Here is a 17,140-nt window from a genome sequence, read left to right on the forward strand (position 1 = left end):
TCAAATGAAATGAGACAGGACAGTTTTATCTGCCCAACTCTGTATTAACACTGTTATTGCACTCAGCTCCTCAGTTATGTTATGGCGATGTTAGTTGATGTTTGCTGTATTTGTCGTAAAAAGTTGTTAATGTATCATTTCAGGTGACGAGGATGCTATCTACGAAGCTCTGAAGAATGCATCAGAAGAGAATGGTCATTTTTCGGTATATAGAAAAAATGAGTTGCTTGATCGGTGGCACTATAAGAAAAATAGACGTACACCTCCCATCTTTGTTCTGGCAAATGAGACTTACGGGTTTCAGGATCTGTATCAGTATGTTGGGGAATACGAAAGGAGAACCAATAAAACAAGTGAGTGTCATTTCTTATTATTGAGTAGTAGTCGAAAATTAATGACATAGTGTAAATAGGCTACTACCTGCTAGACACAGGGCGAAGGCGAGAGGTGGGGTTCATTTGTCATAGTAAGCGATAACTCAGTGGTAGATTGTGAACACTATCTCTACCTCCATTGTTCATAACAAGTAAAAAATAAGAGGAAGGTAAAGGTAAAGGTATCCCCGTAACATGCCAAGAAGGCACTTGGGAGGGCATGGAGTTAGAGCCCCATGCTTTCCATGACCTCAGCACTAGAATGAGGTAGTGTGGTCGGCACCACGCTCTGACCGCCTTTTACCCCCGGGAAAGACCCCGGTACTCAATTTTATAGGAGGCTGAGTGAACCTCGGGGCTGTTCTGAAAGTTTGACAACGAGAAAAAATTCTGTCTCCACCTGGGATCGAACCCCGGACCTTTCAGTCTGTAACCAGCTGGTGTACCAACTGAGCTACCCGGCCGCCAATAAGAGGAAGAAGAAATGAAAATCTGTTTAGTATTATATTCTTCTCATCTGTTTTAACTTATTTTGTTGTTTTTTTCATTTAATTGTCTTTTTTCATACATCTTGATTACACAGCTTTTAACACTGTATCACTTCGGAATATGTATGATAAGAACTTTCTTGTGTTAAATATTATTAACGTACCTTGTTAACATGTTTCGATCTATTTTCGGTCATCTTCGGAACTGGTCGTTGTTGGTCTTGGCGTCTCTTGTTTCCTGTGTGGGTGCGTTCGAAGTGTAGAGTCTTTGACTCAGGAGTTTTTGACTCTACACTTCGAACGCACTCACACAGGAAACAAAAGGTGCCAAGACCAACAACGACCAGTTCCGAAGGTGACCGAAAATAGGTCGAAACATGTCTTTTTTTATTGTCATACTGGAACATACATCTTACTTACTTACAAATGGCTTTTAAGGAACCCGGAGGTTCATTGCCGCCCTTACATAAGCCCGCCATCAGTCCCTATCCCGTGCGAGATTAATCCAGTCTCTATCATCATATCCCACCGCCTTCAAATCCATTTTAATATTATCCTCCCATCTACGTGTCGGCCTCTCCAAAGGTCTTTTTCCCTCCGGTCTCCCAACTAACACTCTATATGCATTTCTGGATTCGCCCATATGTGCTACATGCCCTGCCCATCTCAGACGTCTGGAGTTAATGTTCCTAATTATGTCAAGTGAAGAATAAAATGCGTGCAGTTCTGCGTTGTGTAACTTTCTCCATTCTCCTGTAACTTCATCCCTCTTAGCCCCATATATTTTCCTAAGAACCTTATTCTCAAACACCCTTAATTTCTGTTCCTCTCTCAAAGTGAGAGTCCAAGTTTCACATCCATACAGAACAACCGGTAATATAACTGTTTTGGAACATACATCTAGGCTTTCAAAATTAGGGGTTATCTCATAAGTAGCCACTGTTATTAAGTTATGATCTTTGTGATATGACACATAATGTCATTGCATATTACTGCTGTTGATATCCATGAATATTTTAGAGCAGTGGTTCCCAAAGTGGGAGATTGTGTAAAAAGCTGAAGGGGGTCGCAAGATGGTTTACAAAATAAAACGAACGCCTTTTTAACATACATTTATTTTGTATTTACAACGCTGAACATAAAAAAATAAATGTTTCAGTTATAAAATAAAAAATAATTAGTGCGATGAATGTGTCTCTTTTTAGAAAGTATCCCTCAAATGTGAACTCTACATTCCATACATATGCACTAGTATCATTTTCAATTTCAAGGAAATTTCTTGTTTTCGTTTCGATGGCAATCATAGATGAGAAACTTATTTTGCATAAATACGACTTTGAAAGTTCTATAAAAAATTTAAGAGCTTGTTTTGTAAGCTAAGCTCGAGATATTCTTGACTTTTTGATCCAGAACTGGCTTATGCTCTGTGTTTAAAAAAAAAGTATAGTTTCAACATTCCATCAGTAGGTACATGTTCAATGAGTCTTTCGTAATATATATATATATATATATATATATATATTTTAATTTAAGCCATTTGAACAACTGTCTAAAAACGGATTCAGTATCCACCTGTGACTGTCGTAATTGTTTTGATTTCTTTCAAAGCATGTCGGAAAAAACAAACTCAGTATTTGTTGTATCATACGTAGCAAAATTCCATCAGTTCTTTAATACATTGGAATTAATCAATTCTTTTTTTTTTTTCTAAGACGATGTCGACCAGAAATCAGGTTTTCTTACAATTCAGTCGATTTTATCTCTAGTTGTAATTATGTTAATATCTTTGCCTTGCAAACTACTACCAGTATTCAAAGTGTTTAAGTGTTTGAAAAATGTATCGGCAAATAAGGCCAGTTTGAGAAGTCAAAGAGAATTGGAAAATAGGTTCCTGATTTCTCGTCTCGCAGGTACAATTATATTAGAAGTTGGATGGTATCCACTGATTGTTTTCGATTTTACACGAATTGTATTTTTTATTTTTCGAATGGAGTTAAGTACTGGTACGAAGCCATTGGCGTGGCTCAGTCGGTTAAGGCGCTTGCCTGCCAGACTGAAGTTGCGGTCGGAAGTGGGTTCAATTCCTGCTTGGGCTGGTTACCTATTTGGACTTTTTCCGAGGTTTTCCCCAACCGTAATGTGAATGCCAGGTAATCTATGGCAAATTCTCCGCCTCATCTCGTCAAATACTACCTCGCTATCACCAATCCCATCGACACTAAATAACCTACAAGTTAATACAGCTTCGTTAAATAATCAACTAAAAAAAAATTTTAAAAAAAGTACCAGTACGATAATTGGGTGAGGTCGCAAACAGATGTCTCGTCCAAAAGTGGGTTGCACCTTAATAAGTTTGGGAACCACTGTTTTAGAGAACAGTTGTTGTTGTTTTCTAATGCCAGGCCTTTGACAGTAAAGTCATTTGACCTCTTGCACTCCAATATTTTTCAAAGATATTATCATGGTCAGCCACTGAAGCACAGATTTTGAGGTGTTCCGAATCCATTTCTTGGTTTAAGTTGCACAGTGGGTAGTTAGGGGACTGATATATTCCAATTCTATGCAGGTCTTTGGCCAAACAATCATGGCCTGTTGCCAATCTAAATGCAGCTACAGACGATTTTCGTGGTAAATCGGGAATTAACTGTGGATTATGATGCAGAGAGTTCTATTTTTTCCCTTGAGATTGTGTTACCAAATTTTGTTTGTTGAAGTCTAAGTATGTAGATTTAATAAATCTTTTCACAGAGTAATACGTAGTTTAGAGAAGAGTGAAATCTCACTTTCTCATTAGGACTATAGAAATAATATTTATCCTCCCATTCCATCCTAAATACAAGTTTTCGTGAATGTTTTTGTGGTTTTGAAACTGACATTTCAGTAGATAGTGTAATCTCTAAACAACATACACAAGCCACTGGCATGCCTCAGTCGATTAAGGTGCTTGCCTGCCGTTCTGAAGTTGCGTCCGGGCGCGGGTTCGATCTCCACTTGGGCTGATTACCTGGTTGGGTTTTTTCAGAGGTTTTGCCCAACCATAAGGTGAATGCCAGGTTATCTATGGCAAATCCTCGACCTCATCTCACCAAATACCATCTCGCTATCACTAATCTCATCGATGCTAAATAACCTCGTAGTTGATACAGCATCATTAAATAACCAACTAAAAAACATACACAATTTTCAAACAGCCCGTGGGGGACCTTGTAACCCCTATCGGGCGCGTCCCCTTGGTGGCGGATGGGGGATCCCACTAAATATGGTGGGGTGGTCCGAATAACTACGGTAATAAGGACCCGTGGACCAACAAGGAGCCCGGTTTCTGGGGGCTTAAATACTGGAACACCCTATCTCCAGGGGACATAAATATGGAGGTCCCATGCCCGGGGTTAATGGGTGAAGGCCTCAACGGTGACATTCACAGCGGCGGAAGAGGCAGCCCTTCATATGGGGATGATACATATGATAGACGTGACTGTTAGTCTATGAGCTGGCAATCCCAGCAACAGTCTTACTCTGCTTCACGCTGGTAACGTGTCCAGAGGACAGTTAATTCTACTCAGTCTCTTCAAGGAAACAGAAATGGCCGGATAAACATTATGACGAACCAAGCTCAGAAAAAGGACAAAAGACATGGAATATCGGAAGAATTGAAATTAGGTGTTTGGAATGTAAGAGGTATATGTCACAAAGAAGAAGAATTACAGAAGGAACTTAAACAAGCAGATATTGATATAGCAATAATCCCAGAAACAAAAAAGAAATTAAAGGGATCTGTAGAGTTGGAAGATTATATAATGTTACATAGTGGAGTCCCACAAAATAAGAGAGCGTCGGCAGGAATAGCAATACTATTGAAGAAAAAATGGAAAACAAAAATACAGAACTACGAATTTATTAATGAACGCTTAATGAAACTGAGATATAAAACACCTAGAGGACCAATGACAATAATAGGATGCTATGCTCCAGAGGAAGGGAGATTGGAAGATACAAACGAATTTTACGATCAGCTACAAACTATATTGGATAAAACAAATAAAAATGACTATATAATTATAGCAGGAGACTTAAACGCCAGAATAGGAAATATACCAATTGGAAAAATTATAGGAACAAATGGAGAACCCACAATCAATATCAATGGAAATATCTTAAGAAATTTTGCATTATATAACACACTGAAAATCACAAATACATTCTTCCGCCATAAAGATATACATAAATATACTTGGAGTGCTAGAGGTAGCTGTACAATCATAGATTACGTGATCGTAAATGAAAAAGTATCAAAACTGGTAGAAGACACACGAGTGTACAGAGGATATGATGTGGGTACAGATCATTTCCTATTAATATCAAGAATATCAATACCATCTAGATGGAAACAAATTAAAAGAAACATAAATGAACCAAAACAAACTTTTAAAGTTCATCTCCTACAAGAAGAAAGTATACTACAACTGTATCAAAAGCGACTTAATCAATATATAGATGAAAGACCAATAAGTAATAATATAAATTCAGAATGGGAAGAAATTAAACGTATAACTATAAAGGCTGCATCAGAAGTATTGGGTAAGAGGACAAAAAAATATAAAAATAGAGGACTCAAAGTTTGGAATGAAGAAATTGCGAACATAATAAATGAAAAGAAAAAAGCATATTTACAGTTCCTAAGTAATCAAACAACAGAGAACCGAACAGAATATAAGAGGTTAAATGCTGTAGTGAAACGCGAAGTGAGGAAAATAAAGCGACAAAGTTGGGATAAATATGTGAATGACTTACAACACGACCTACACGGACGACAAGAGAAAGTATATAAAGTTCTAAAACAGTTGAATGAGAATGAGAAAGATAGACTACAGCATAATCCAATTAAGAATGAAGAATGGAACAAATATTATAAGAAATTATGGACTGATCCAGAAGGAGATAAATTAGTAATAACAAATGTTAATGAAAATGTAGATTTAATAAGTATGGACGAACTAAAAGAAACTTTAGAAAACTTCAAAAACAAAAAAAGTCCAGGAACTGACGGTTTGAAAATGGAACTATTTAAATATGCGTCGATTAAATTCCAAACGAGGCTTTTGAACTTTATTAATATGTGTTGGAAAAATGGACATTTACCAGAAGAATGGAATATTGCATTGATATGCCCGATTTTTAAAAAGGGAGATCGAACTAAATGTGATAATTATAGAGGAATCAATCTTTTGAACTCAGGTTATAAGATTTATGCAAAAATTATAACACAAAGAATTGCTCCAATCTCAGAAACTATACTGCATGATTCACAAAATGGATTTAGAAAAGGACGTTCCTGCAATGACTGTATCTTCACGATAACACAACTTATGGAGAAACAACGAGAATATAACCTACCAACTCTAATAGCTTTTATAGATTATGTAAAAGCTTTTGATAAAGTTAAAAGAAATTTGCTATGGGAAATAATGATTAAAAACGGTTTTCCTCAACATCTTATAAGAGTAATACAAAGTATGTATACAAATACAAAGTTTAAATTGGAGAAATCCATAGAAGAGGATAATTTAATAGAGATTAATTTAGGAGTACGACGGGGGTGTCCATTATCGCCTACCCTATTTAATATATATATTAATGACGCAGTTGTACGATGGCAGACTATGCTTAAAACACATTTTAAAATAAAAGGGAGAAACATTGATACACTGTTGTTTGCTGACGACCAGATCTTAATTGCAGATTCGGAAGATAATTTACAAAGAGCCATACATGAATTAATTAATATTACAAGTGAATATAATCTTCAAATCTCATATGAAAAAACGAAAATAATGGCTCTTAAAGGAAGAGATCTGTTAAGAGCAAAAATTTGCATAAATAATAAACCCATCCAACAACAAAGTGATTTTAATTATCTTGGTTACATTGTGTCATATACCGGCAATAGAGATGTGCAAAATAAATTAAACAAATTCCAAACACTATGTGGTACAATAAAAAGAACTTTTAAAAATTGTAATAGGGCAACACTGTTAAAACTTTACAAAGTAATGGCGATCCCAACCTTGCTTTATGGGTGTGAAAGTTGGGTCTTGACTATCTCACAACAGAAGAAAATAGAGGCTGCTGAGATGAAATTTTTGAGACAGGTGGCAGGTTATAGACTCATAGATAAAAAGAGGAATGAAGATATTAGAAAAGAATTGGAAATTCAGAGTCTAAATGAAACAATCATTGAATACAGACAAAGATGGCAAGATCATATACAAAGAATGGATGAAGATCGTATACCACAAATAATAAATAAGTATAAACCTGTAGGTAGAAGAAATGTCGGCAGGCCACGGATGAGATGGTCGGATCAGTTTTCTTGAAGACGGAACGAGCCACAAGGCTTATGCCGTGATGAAGATGATGATGATGATGAATTTTCAAACAGCAGTGGATAACAGAATGAGTCTGCCACTGATATTGTCTAAACCCTAAACCATACATGGGCACAATTTTCGGTTACGTGAGGCACTCGATTTGAAATAGTTTGTTTAGTAGGAGAGGCGACTGCAGCGTAGGATGGGAAATATAAACTGCTGTGACCTGCGTCACCTTATCATAATCGCTAAGGCGGTCAGTGGCGAATTATTAGGAAAGCGCTTGGTTAACGTGAGACTCTCGAAAACTTTTATTCAGTTTGACAAATTAATTCGGCAGCCTTAATCATAAACCTCTTTACTGTTTCTCCGTCGCTGAATTGATTTAAATCACAGGCGAGAAATTGCGTAACTAGCTGATAATATTCCATCACGTTGTCTACGTTTATTTTCTTGAATATTCTGGCGTTCATCAAGATTACTTAATAGATTTGCACGTTCTCGACGTAAAATAATTTCAGAAAATCGTATTTCGTTGTCTACGCACATTTGATATTTTTTTTTTTTATAAATTTCTTTTGGAAATAATACATACAAACAACATTTAATTCCTCGTACCCTTTAATGCAGCGTGTTTAAGGTATAATATCGTATTTAGTATACTATGCAAATGTTAAGATCGTAAATTTTCTTCAGAATAGTACGAAAAAATAACCTTTAATTTGTCTTACCTTCGAATTCAGCATGTTCTTTATGACGTCGTTGTATATTAAATTTATTAATGCCTAATAGGATTTTCGAGCATTTATCCCTTTCTAAATAGCAAAAAAAATCTTCCTCCCATTTCTCATGAAATAATCGTTTTCTAACGCGTACAGACTGCTTTGATAATGCCATTATGCCACCACTGATATTGCTTATGAAACTGATATAGAACCTGCCCACGCCTAGGAGCTACGTGAGGGAGGAAAGGGGACTGTGAAGATGATGTCACTCAGAGCGATAAGCTCTGTGAAGGTCAGTGAGGCACAAGTTCTCAAGTGAGGCACAATGCCCAAGTATGCCGTAAACTAAGCAAAGGGGTGGAGAGGGTATGATGTCAAGGTTCAAGAAACAGCATACAATCTGTCACATATTCTACGCTTTACCATTTCCTGTTCTCAGGATTAATTCTGTGACGCATTTTTTGGAAAATAATTATTTTATTTTATTATGCAGTTGTATTAATACTTGTAATCTTTGATCAGTTTCAGACAATGCGACGTTTGGCCTCCATGGATACGACAACATTGAAATGAACATGCATCCATACTTCATTGCGTTTGGCCCACTGATAAAGAAGGAATATAAGTTGGATCCGTTTGATAGTGTGGATCTGTATTCCTTATTTTGTTACATGCTGCATCTTGACGCACCTAAGACAAATGGAACTCTGGACAATGTGAAGTACCTGCTAACAAGTGAACCAGATCCCTCCTTACCATATATACGTGAGTACTCCACTTCACTTTTCTGGAATTTATGATTGCTCATGCATTACTTATCATGTATTACATTAAATGATTAGTATGGGGACGCCATTATAAAGCAGAAATCACTTACAACTAGAGCCCGGATGTTTAGGCATTTATAACAGTTAAAATAGGCGGGCAAAAAAAAAACAATATAAAGGTAAAAAAAAGGCACAATAATCTTTGAAAAAGGCATTATAAATTATAAAAAGGCATAATATATTTTAGCAATAAATTTAAATTGTATCAACACTAGTGGCTTGTGCAGCAAATGCTACTAAGTTCATTAGAATTTCAAATTTATTTCCAATGAAGAATACCAGACATTTTGATAGTTATTTGCTTCCATAATAATGAAACATACTCCTCTGAATGGTTTTCTTTATGCTAAATACTTTATATTGAACCTATACATCTTCAGTTCTTGAGTTTCAATGCGAAAACGCAAGTAACAATGTCAGGACGATAAGTTGGTTCTACATGTGGGAGTGAAGGAATAGCTATTTCAGGTCATTGTGGATTTTAGGTTAGAGTTATAAAAAATATTAGATTTGCCATGATTTCCAACAATAGACATAGCGTCTTGGTATAGCTGCTGCATGTTTCGTGAACTACCTTGAAATATAGAGAGTAGAATCATTTTATCCTGCCAAGAGATCTTGCTAAAGTGATCGGGGCACTAGAACATTTTGTAGGCCTCTTATTTTATCAGTAAGTAATACCTTTTGGTCTTCCCTTAGGCATTATAATTTTTGCGCTTCCTCCAGACAATACTGAAGAGAATCGCATAAATAAATATTTATATCACTGAGTTACAAATAGCTTTTAAGGAACCCGGAGGTTCATTGCCGCCCTCATATAAGCCCACTATCGGTCCCTATCCTAGCAAGATTAATCCAGTCTCTACCATCATATCCCACCTCTCTCAAATCCATTTTAATATTATCCTCCCATTTACGTCTGCCTCCCTTAAGGTCTTTTCCCTTCAGGTCTTCCAACCAACACTATATGCATTTCTGGATTAACCCATACGTGCTACATGTGCTGCCATCTCAAACATCTGAATTTAATGTTCCTAATTGTGTTAGGTGAAAAATACAATGCTCATTCATTCCTCTTAGTCCCAAATATTTTCCTAAAAATCCTATTTTCAAACACCCTTAATCTCTCTCCCTCTCTCAAAGTGAGAGTCCAAGTTTTACAACCATAAAGAACAATCAGTAGCATAACTGTTCTATAAACTCTAACTTTCAGCTTTAAATATCTACACCACACCACCATTAAATATCATATCTAAAAGACCCATACCACTTGATTAATAACTATAAAAATATTTCATTTTAATAATATTGTTACCTTATATAAGTTTTGTATAGACTACTATACAGCCGTCACTCATTAAATATTATAGAAGGTCTAACTTCAAATATTCTCTACGCCTACGTATATAAACCCAAAAGGTTTCACTTTCATGTCATCAATAAAGCATTAATCTCTGTGATTAGTGACAAATACATCATGGCATTCACTATAATAATATTTTATTTTTAATGATAATAATGTCATCAAACATTCTTAAGTTTTGTAGTTTTTAATATCCAATACACAGACAGCTGTACTGAGAAAATTACACACCAGAGAATCTGACCTGTAAATTCTTTTTAATAAGTCATAAAGTTTTTAATAACCAATATTACAGAAACGTTCTGAAAAAGTTATACAAATGAAGATTGACATATTGGAATTATGTCAGAGAATCTGAGCCATCTAAACTCTAAATATGTCAGCAATCCTGCAGGTCGTAGCCTTCGTCTGATATTGTTTATTGTAGTGTGTTTGTGTTTTGTTTTATTCTGAAAACCCATTATGTATTTCTCAAAATTGACGACAGATGGATTTTGGAAAATACGAAAATGATGTAGGAAAATTGACATTTCACTGAAAAGTACTATTTTTCTGAAAAACTTTGGGTTCCAAGCTTCAAAATGAGGGGTCATTTATTAAAATCCGTTCAGCCGTTTTCCCGTAATTTCCATTACCAGTTCAAATTATATATGTACATAACTCACATTTCTACTTCGTAGGTGACACATGTTGACTTATAAAAAACTTTTTTTCGTGATTAACTGTCTTTTCACAAACCTTACATAACAAAATTGTATCAGTAAGATTTGAAAATATGAAAACAAACAATTGGAAATGCTGCGTGACAACTTCTATGAGAAAGAGCTTAATATTTAAAATTATAAAGCTGATTGTTGGTATCGTGAAGACATGACAATTTTATATTTGTAACTGTGGATTGTAGATCATTATTCATATTACACCAATTGTATTAAAGCATGACTATTAGTAGATTAAGTACCGAAATAAATTACTTTTATTTGCTGTTGTTAGTAAAGTTAGTTATTGTTTAAAATATTTAAATTTCATACACATTACGTTACAGTTAATTATAAAATTGCAAATAAACAAGAGATATTGCTTTAAAATGACAAAAAAAAAGGCATTTATTAGTAAGAAACACCTTAAAAAGGCAAAATAGGCAAAATAAAAATTAGCCCTATCACTTTGATTTATTCCAAATCACATTTATATCTATGCAAATAATAATTACTTCCACCCAGTAAAAAAAGGCATTTTACCAAACATCTGGGCTCTACTTACAAGATACCTATGACGTTAAAGAAGGCACATTTCTTCGTTACCTCAGTCACAAATGTCCATCTCAAAATAAATATATCTTCTCTTTTGAACGATTCACAATCATGCATATTCACACAACTTGCAAAATCTCTTGGTAGGATAGGTCATAGTCAGAATAGCAGTAGTGGCAACATCTAAAAGAAGAACTGTTTCTTATTTTAATATATTTTATTTCTTCTGTTTTGTACACCATACTGTGTATATGCTCCTTGAAGATTGATGAACACGGCTAGAATACTCCCATGTTTGTTAAATGCCTTTTTTGTTTTTTGTGTGAAATTTGTTATTTGGGGACAATATTATTCGCGATCGTGTTCCTCCACAAGCCACACTTGTCCCCTGGTTGGTACTAAATGAACAAGAATGCAGTGGACGCAAAATATCTCCAAGCCTGGCCTACATCACAGAGAAAAGAGAGCGAGATAAGGAGAAACAAATGATTCTGTAATGTGGATTGTTATGCATGTATGTTAAAACTCAAAACATTGACTACTTACGCTATCTAAGTTGCTTCTCTAGCCCAGTGAAGTAAATGAGTCTGATAGTGACAGTGAGCTGATTTTTTTAAATTTCAGCAGTTCACGTGAAGGATTTTGTTTTCATACAGATAATGTCGCCACACCCGTCCCACCTTTTTCAAGTTTGCTTCCAGAAATCAGAATTGTTATTGTAATGGTCTTCAGGCTTGGAGATATCCTACGGCCACTGCACTGACTTCTATTAAACCTCCCGAAACATGAAAATGAAGAAAGCTAAGAAAACCAAGAGAAAGGTTCTCCACAGAACCAAACAAGACCTAATATGCAAAATCCTCCAATGAAATGCAGGAGGCCTATCAACTACTTTGCGTACCTTCAGTCTATAATTAATATGGATTAATGTGTGTGTGTGTGTGTTGTGTGTGTGTGTGTGTGTGTGTGTGCGTGCGTGCGTGCGTGCGTGCGTGCGTGCGTGTGCGCGCGCGCCCACTTGCTTGATTCGGGTTGCACATACTGCAAATAGATGGCAGGACTGTGACCCATTTTCAAGTTGCACACCAATTTGGCAGACCACATTATGTATGATGTGTATCTGTGAAGAGTTATGTCGTGTATTAAGGTGAGTGTATGTGTAAGTGTAGTGTAATATACATTTCTATCATTCGACAGTTGGTGGTGTTGTGGTGGCAGCCCTATCCATTACTGCTGCTGCAATTGTTACAATCTGCTTGCTGCGACATCGGAAGAAGAAGTCAGATCCACTGGGACACTCCTACAGGTAAGAAAGCAAAAATATTTAATGTTTTTTTTTTTTTTTTAATCCAATGCCACCAGGTTGTCTTTTCGACATTTCTGGTCTTCTCTCCTGGCCGTGGCTTAGTTGTAACCCACTTCTGAGGTTGGGGCGCCTGGAAGGCGGAGTTACATTACCCCGATGATGTGATAGGATGATTATGATAATGTGGTACCAGGAGAGGTCTTAAATCTAAACTTAACCTAAATTCCAGACCATGGACGAACACAGGAATAATCCCCTTTAAGGAAAAATTCCTGTGCTCTAACCGGGCCAATCTGTTATATGTGATCAGGGCTATAACATAGATTCATTTCAAACCACTTTTAAAATCAAGAGCACCTAATGTCACCATACAACATTCAGGGCTATCAAGTTAAAATTCTGCAATAAGCTGGAAATCGTATTCAAAAAAGCTGACACCACTAATTATTTTCATAAGACAAATTATAAATAAATACATTACCATACATACAATAATAAATTATTCAGCACTGTAAATGTGAAAATATAGTGCGAACATCATCATAAAGACAACAGATTTCATTGACTGCAATGAATTCTGTGATTCAACTGTGCCAACTGAAATTTTCTGGCTTCTGCGTCTGGTCACATGATACATACCTAAGCATCGGTTTCTCACGTTGGAATCTATTCTATTTTCATTGCCGTGTTTTGTGTGAGAAAGTTTCAAGATTTTCGTGAAAAATAAACAGAATATTAAGTCAGTAATTTCGCAAGAATTTCTTTATTCTTTTTAAAATGTATTACAGTATAATGTCATACACAAACTTCAGTTAGCAATAATCTTATAAATGGTATGTATGTATTGCGAGTAATTTTACGGCTCTCGCCGTCTCCTGCTTCTCAACTTCCAGGTACTCCGGTTTTGCCAATCGCCCACTTGTAGACCCCTGCAGACAATATCCTCCTGAACCTCCTTGCTCCATTTTTTCATTGGCCTTCCTCTTCTCTTTTTTTCCGGGGGAGTTCAGTTGAAGACCTTATTAGGCCAGCAGTCAGCTGACATTCTCTGGAGATACCCATACCATATCAGGCATTTAGTTTCCACTGATTGTAAGATATCTCCTGATAACTGCATTATATTTCGGACATCCTGATTCCTAATGTGGTCCATCCTCGAAATTTGACCACTACGGTGCCAGTAATCCATTTCTAGAGCCAACACTTTCTTCTTCACCCTGTCTCTCATTTCTCAAGTTTCAGATCCATAGGTACATATACGTTCTATTATAGTTTTATATAGCCTATACTTATCTTAGTTTTCCTTGTTACCTTGTCATTCCACAGGAGAGTATTTAATTGTCTTATGGCCCGCTTTCCTTGACCAATCTTATTATTAATATCTTCATCACTTTTGGCCTGACTGTTCAGGATAACACCCAAATATTTGAATGACTCAGAATTTTCTATTTGTGTATCCCCAGTATCTAAATTTACCTTGCTGCGACTACCCACAACCATGTATTTTGTTTTCTTGAAATTAATTGATAGGCCCCCTTCCTTATAAGCCTCATTCAATGTACGAAACATATAGCTGGAATCTTCTTCATCTGCCGCTATCAGCACTTGATCATCAGAGAAATGTAGGCTATATAACGTATCTTCCCCAACTGGTACACCCATCTGACCACAGTTCTTCCTCCACTGTTCCAAAATTGTTTGGAGATAAATCTTGAAAAGAGTTGGAGCAAGTGAGCATCCTTGGCGTAGGGTGGAAATGGAAACAGGGGTGAACTGGACTCCTTAGTTATGGCAGACAATAAGTTTAGGGGAAGAAAACCCCAACAGAAAATAACCTGGTCCTTCAGGTTGAGGGTTGTAGTGACAGACCTGCACTCCGTCCTTCGTAAAAATTTTTTTTCTTGCAAAAGTTCTCAAATTAGCCTCAATCTTATAGATAGTACTGTGTTTATAACATTCTTGAAAATTAAAGCTCACTTATTCTATCCTGAAAAACAATGTAAACTGGCCTGTTTTAGATTCGTATAGCTTAATATAAAAATTGGGATTTAAGCAAGAGAATGTATATAAAACAATGCATCTGATGTTTATTTTCAGTCTTCAAACATCAGCATACCACATGTTATAACACTTTGCTTCTTCATACAGTATTACTACTCATATCTGACATTACAACATAGTATTTTTTTTTACTCATAACTAATATATTTCTGAAATAAGAACAATTAAGGATTTTTCGCAGAAACTGCCTAATTTCGCAAAAATTCGCATAGAGTTTGTTGTCAAAAGTCACTTACATTTAAGATTAAGTCTGTATATACATAGCAATCGCCAGGAAACAGGTTTTGCTCAGATTAATGCTGTTCGGCCTTTTATTATTATAAATTAAATGTGACTGTCAAGGAAATAATGTGTACATTTCCCCTGGATTAAGCATGGGAAGTTTTGTTTTGCATAATATAGACAGATGATACAGGCTGAAGAGATGTCGAAGTTAGAGCATTAGTATACAATTGAGTTCCATTTAATGAAATTCAGTTTAGTTTATGGAAATGCAGTATATATTAGAACAACAAATGTTCATTTATGATTAGTATATTATGGAGAAGTCATACAAATAGTGTCGTGCTATATTTTTTTTGGTATATCTTGGAATTCAACAATCCGGAATTTAGTGAAAATATTGAGAGAAAGTGACTCATATTTAATTTAAAAAAAGGAGGTCATAAATCGTGTTCTATCTGAAGGAAAACTCGTTGAGATAGGCTATAGGCTAGAACAGTCTCCCACGAAATTGTTAAGAAAGTTAGCTCAACAGATATCAGCTTGGATAGTGACGAAATTTTTAAAACTAAAGACTTATAAGACAACAGTCCAGAAATTGGCGAAACAGACCATGCGGCTAGCATTCAGTTATATTGATTGAGACAAAATCCAGCACGCATCTAGAAATTCTTTTCAAAAGGTGTTCAATGTACATTAGGGAGGATGATCGACAGTTACAGCACTTATTATAAGGTAAACCAGCCAATTACATCTGTAGTGTAATGTATAAGTTAGGAGATTTTATTGCTGAATGCTGATGCACTGAATCATAGCTAAACTGGCTGTTACTGGTCTATGTCACTTTTTGAACGGTGCTGTAATAAGCAAAATCTGTTTCTAGGCATACAGCTGTTACTTCTTGATGAATCTATGTCACTTTTTGCATTTATCACTAATATAAAAAAAATTTCGGTTCTGTCTGTTTCTGTATTATAATATGGAATTTATCCATGTTGAATCTTTCGTACACTACTTTTAACACTTGAATATAAATAATTGATTAAATGGCGATCTTACTCGTGTTAATTGTGTAAGCATGTGCGGCTTACAGCTGTTTCGGTGCTTCTTCACACCATCCTCAGAGCCTACTAGATCTCGGCGTCATCTCGAACTTCGCTGCCTGTTGTGTGGGTGCGTTCAATTGTTAAAAAGTGTTGAAATGTGGTATCAAATAGTGTGTGTGTTCTGAAATTGATTTGTGTGTTGAGAGTTTGATCAGGGTGTGTTTTAGTGTGTCCGTATATTTCATATTGTTCTAGTGTGTTGAGTTTTTGGTTTTTGGGTTGTATGTGTAGGATTTCCATGTCTGTTTTTATGTTATTGTATGTGTGGTTAGCATAGCACAAGAAAATGGTTACAACCCAAACATAATAGACAACATCATAAGGAAGACAAAACAAAAACTCAACAAACACAAAAACACAACACAAACACAAGAACACAAGAAATACATCACACTAACATACGAAAACAAAAACACACACAAGATCGCATCCTCATTCAGAAAACAGAAATACAACATAGCATACAGAACAGAAAACACACTACAAAGACATCTCAACACACAAACAACACAAACAAATAAATACAACCACACAGGCGTATACAAACTCACATGTAATAGTTGCGATAAGTTCTACATAGGACAGACAGGCAGATCATTCCAAACTTGATACAAAGAACACATTAAAGCAATAACCAGAGGACACAATACATCTACATACGCCGATCACATAACCAATGCTAACCATACATACAATAACATAAATGCGGACATGGAAATCCTACACATACAACCCAAGAACCAAAAACTCAACACACTAGAACAATACGAAATATACAAACACACTAAAACACACCCCGATCAAATTCTCAACACACAGATCAATTTCAGAACAGACACACTATTTGACTCCACTTTTCAACACCTTTCAACAATCAAATGCACCCATATAACAGGCAGAGAAGTTCGAGATGAAGCCGAGATCTAGTAGGCTCTGAGGATGGTGTGAAGAAGCACCGAAACAGCTGTAAGCCGCACATGCTTACACAATTAACACGAGTAAGATCGCCATTTAATCAATTATTTATATGGAATTTATATTTAAAGA

General features: G+C 35.9%; 1 protein-coding gene across 2 annotated transcripts in view; it reads left to right on the forward strand.

Moving 5' to 3' along the window:
* The window catches only part of LOC138698382 (bis(5'-adenosyl)-triphosphatase enpp4-like), a 39,700-nt gene that overhangs the window by 11,977 nt on the left and 10,583 nt on the right, over positions 1–17,140 (forward strand). For both annotated transcript variants that reach the window (XM_069824253.1, XM_069824254.1), the window contains exons 4-6: positions 144–353; positions 8,478–8,720; positions 12,596–12,704. In XM_069824253.1, coding sequence (XP_069680354.1) covers positions 144–353; positions 8,478–8,720; positions 12,596–12,704 — 562 coding nt within the window. The remainder of the gene's footprint in view (positions 1–143; positions 354–8,477; positions 8,721–12,595; positions 12,705–17,140) is intronic.

This window comes from Periplaneta americana, chromosome 4, assembly GCF_040183065.1.
Source record: "Periplaneta americana isolate PAMFEO1 chromosome 4, P.americana_PAMFEO1_priV1, whole genome shotgun sequence".
Classification (NCBI taxonomy): domain Eukaryota; kingdom Metazoa; phylum Arthropoda; class Insecta; order Blattodea; family Blattidae; genus Periplaneta; species Periplaneta americana.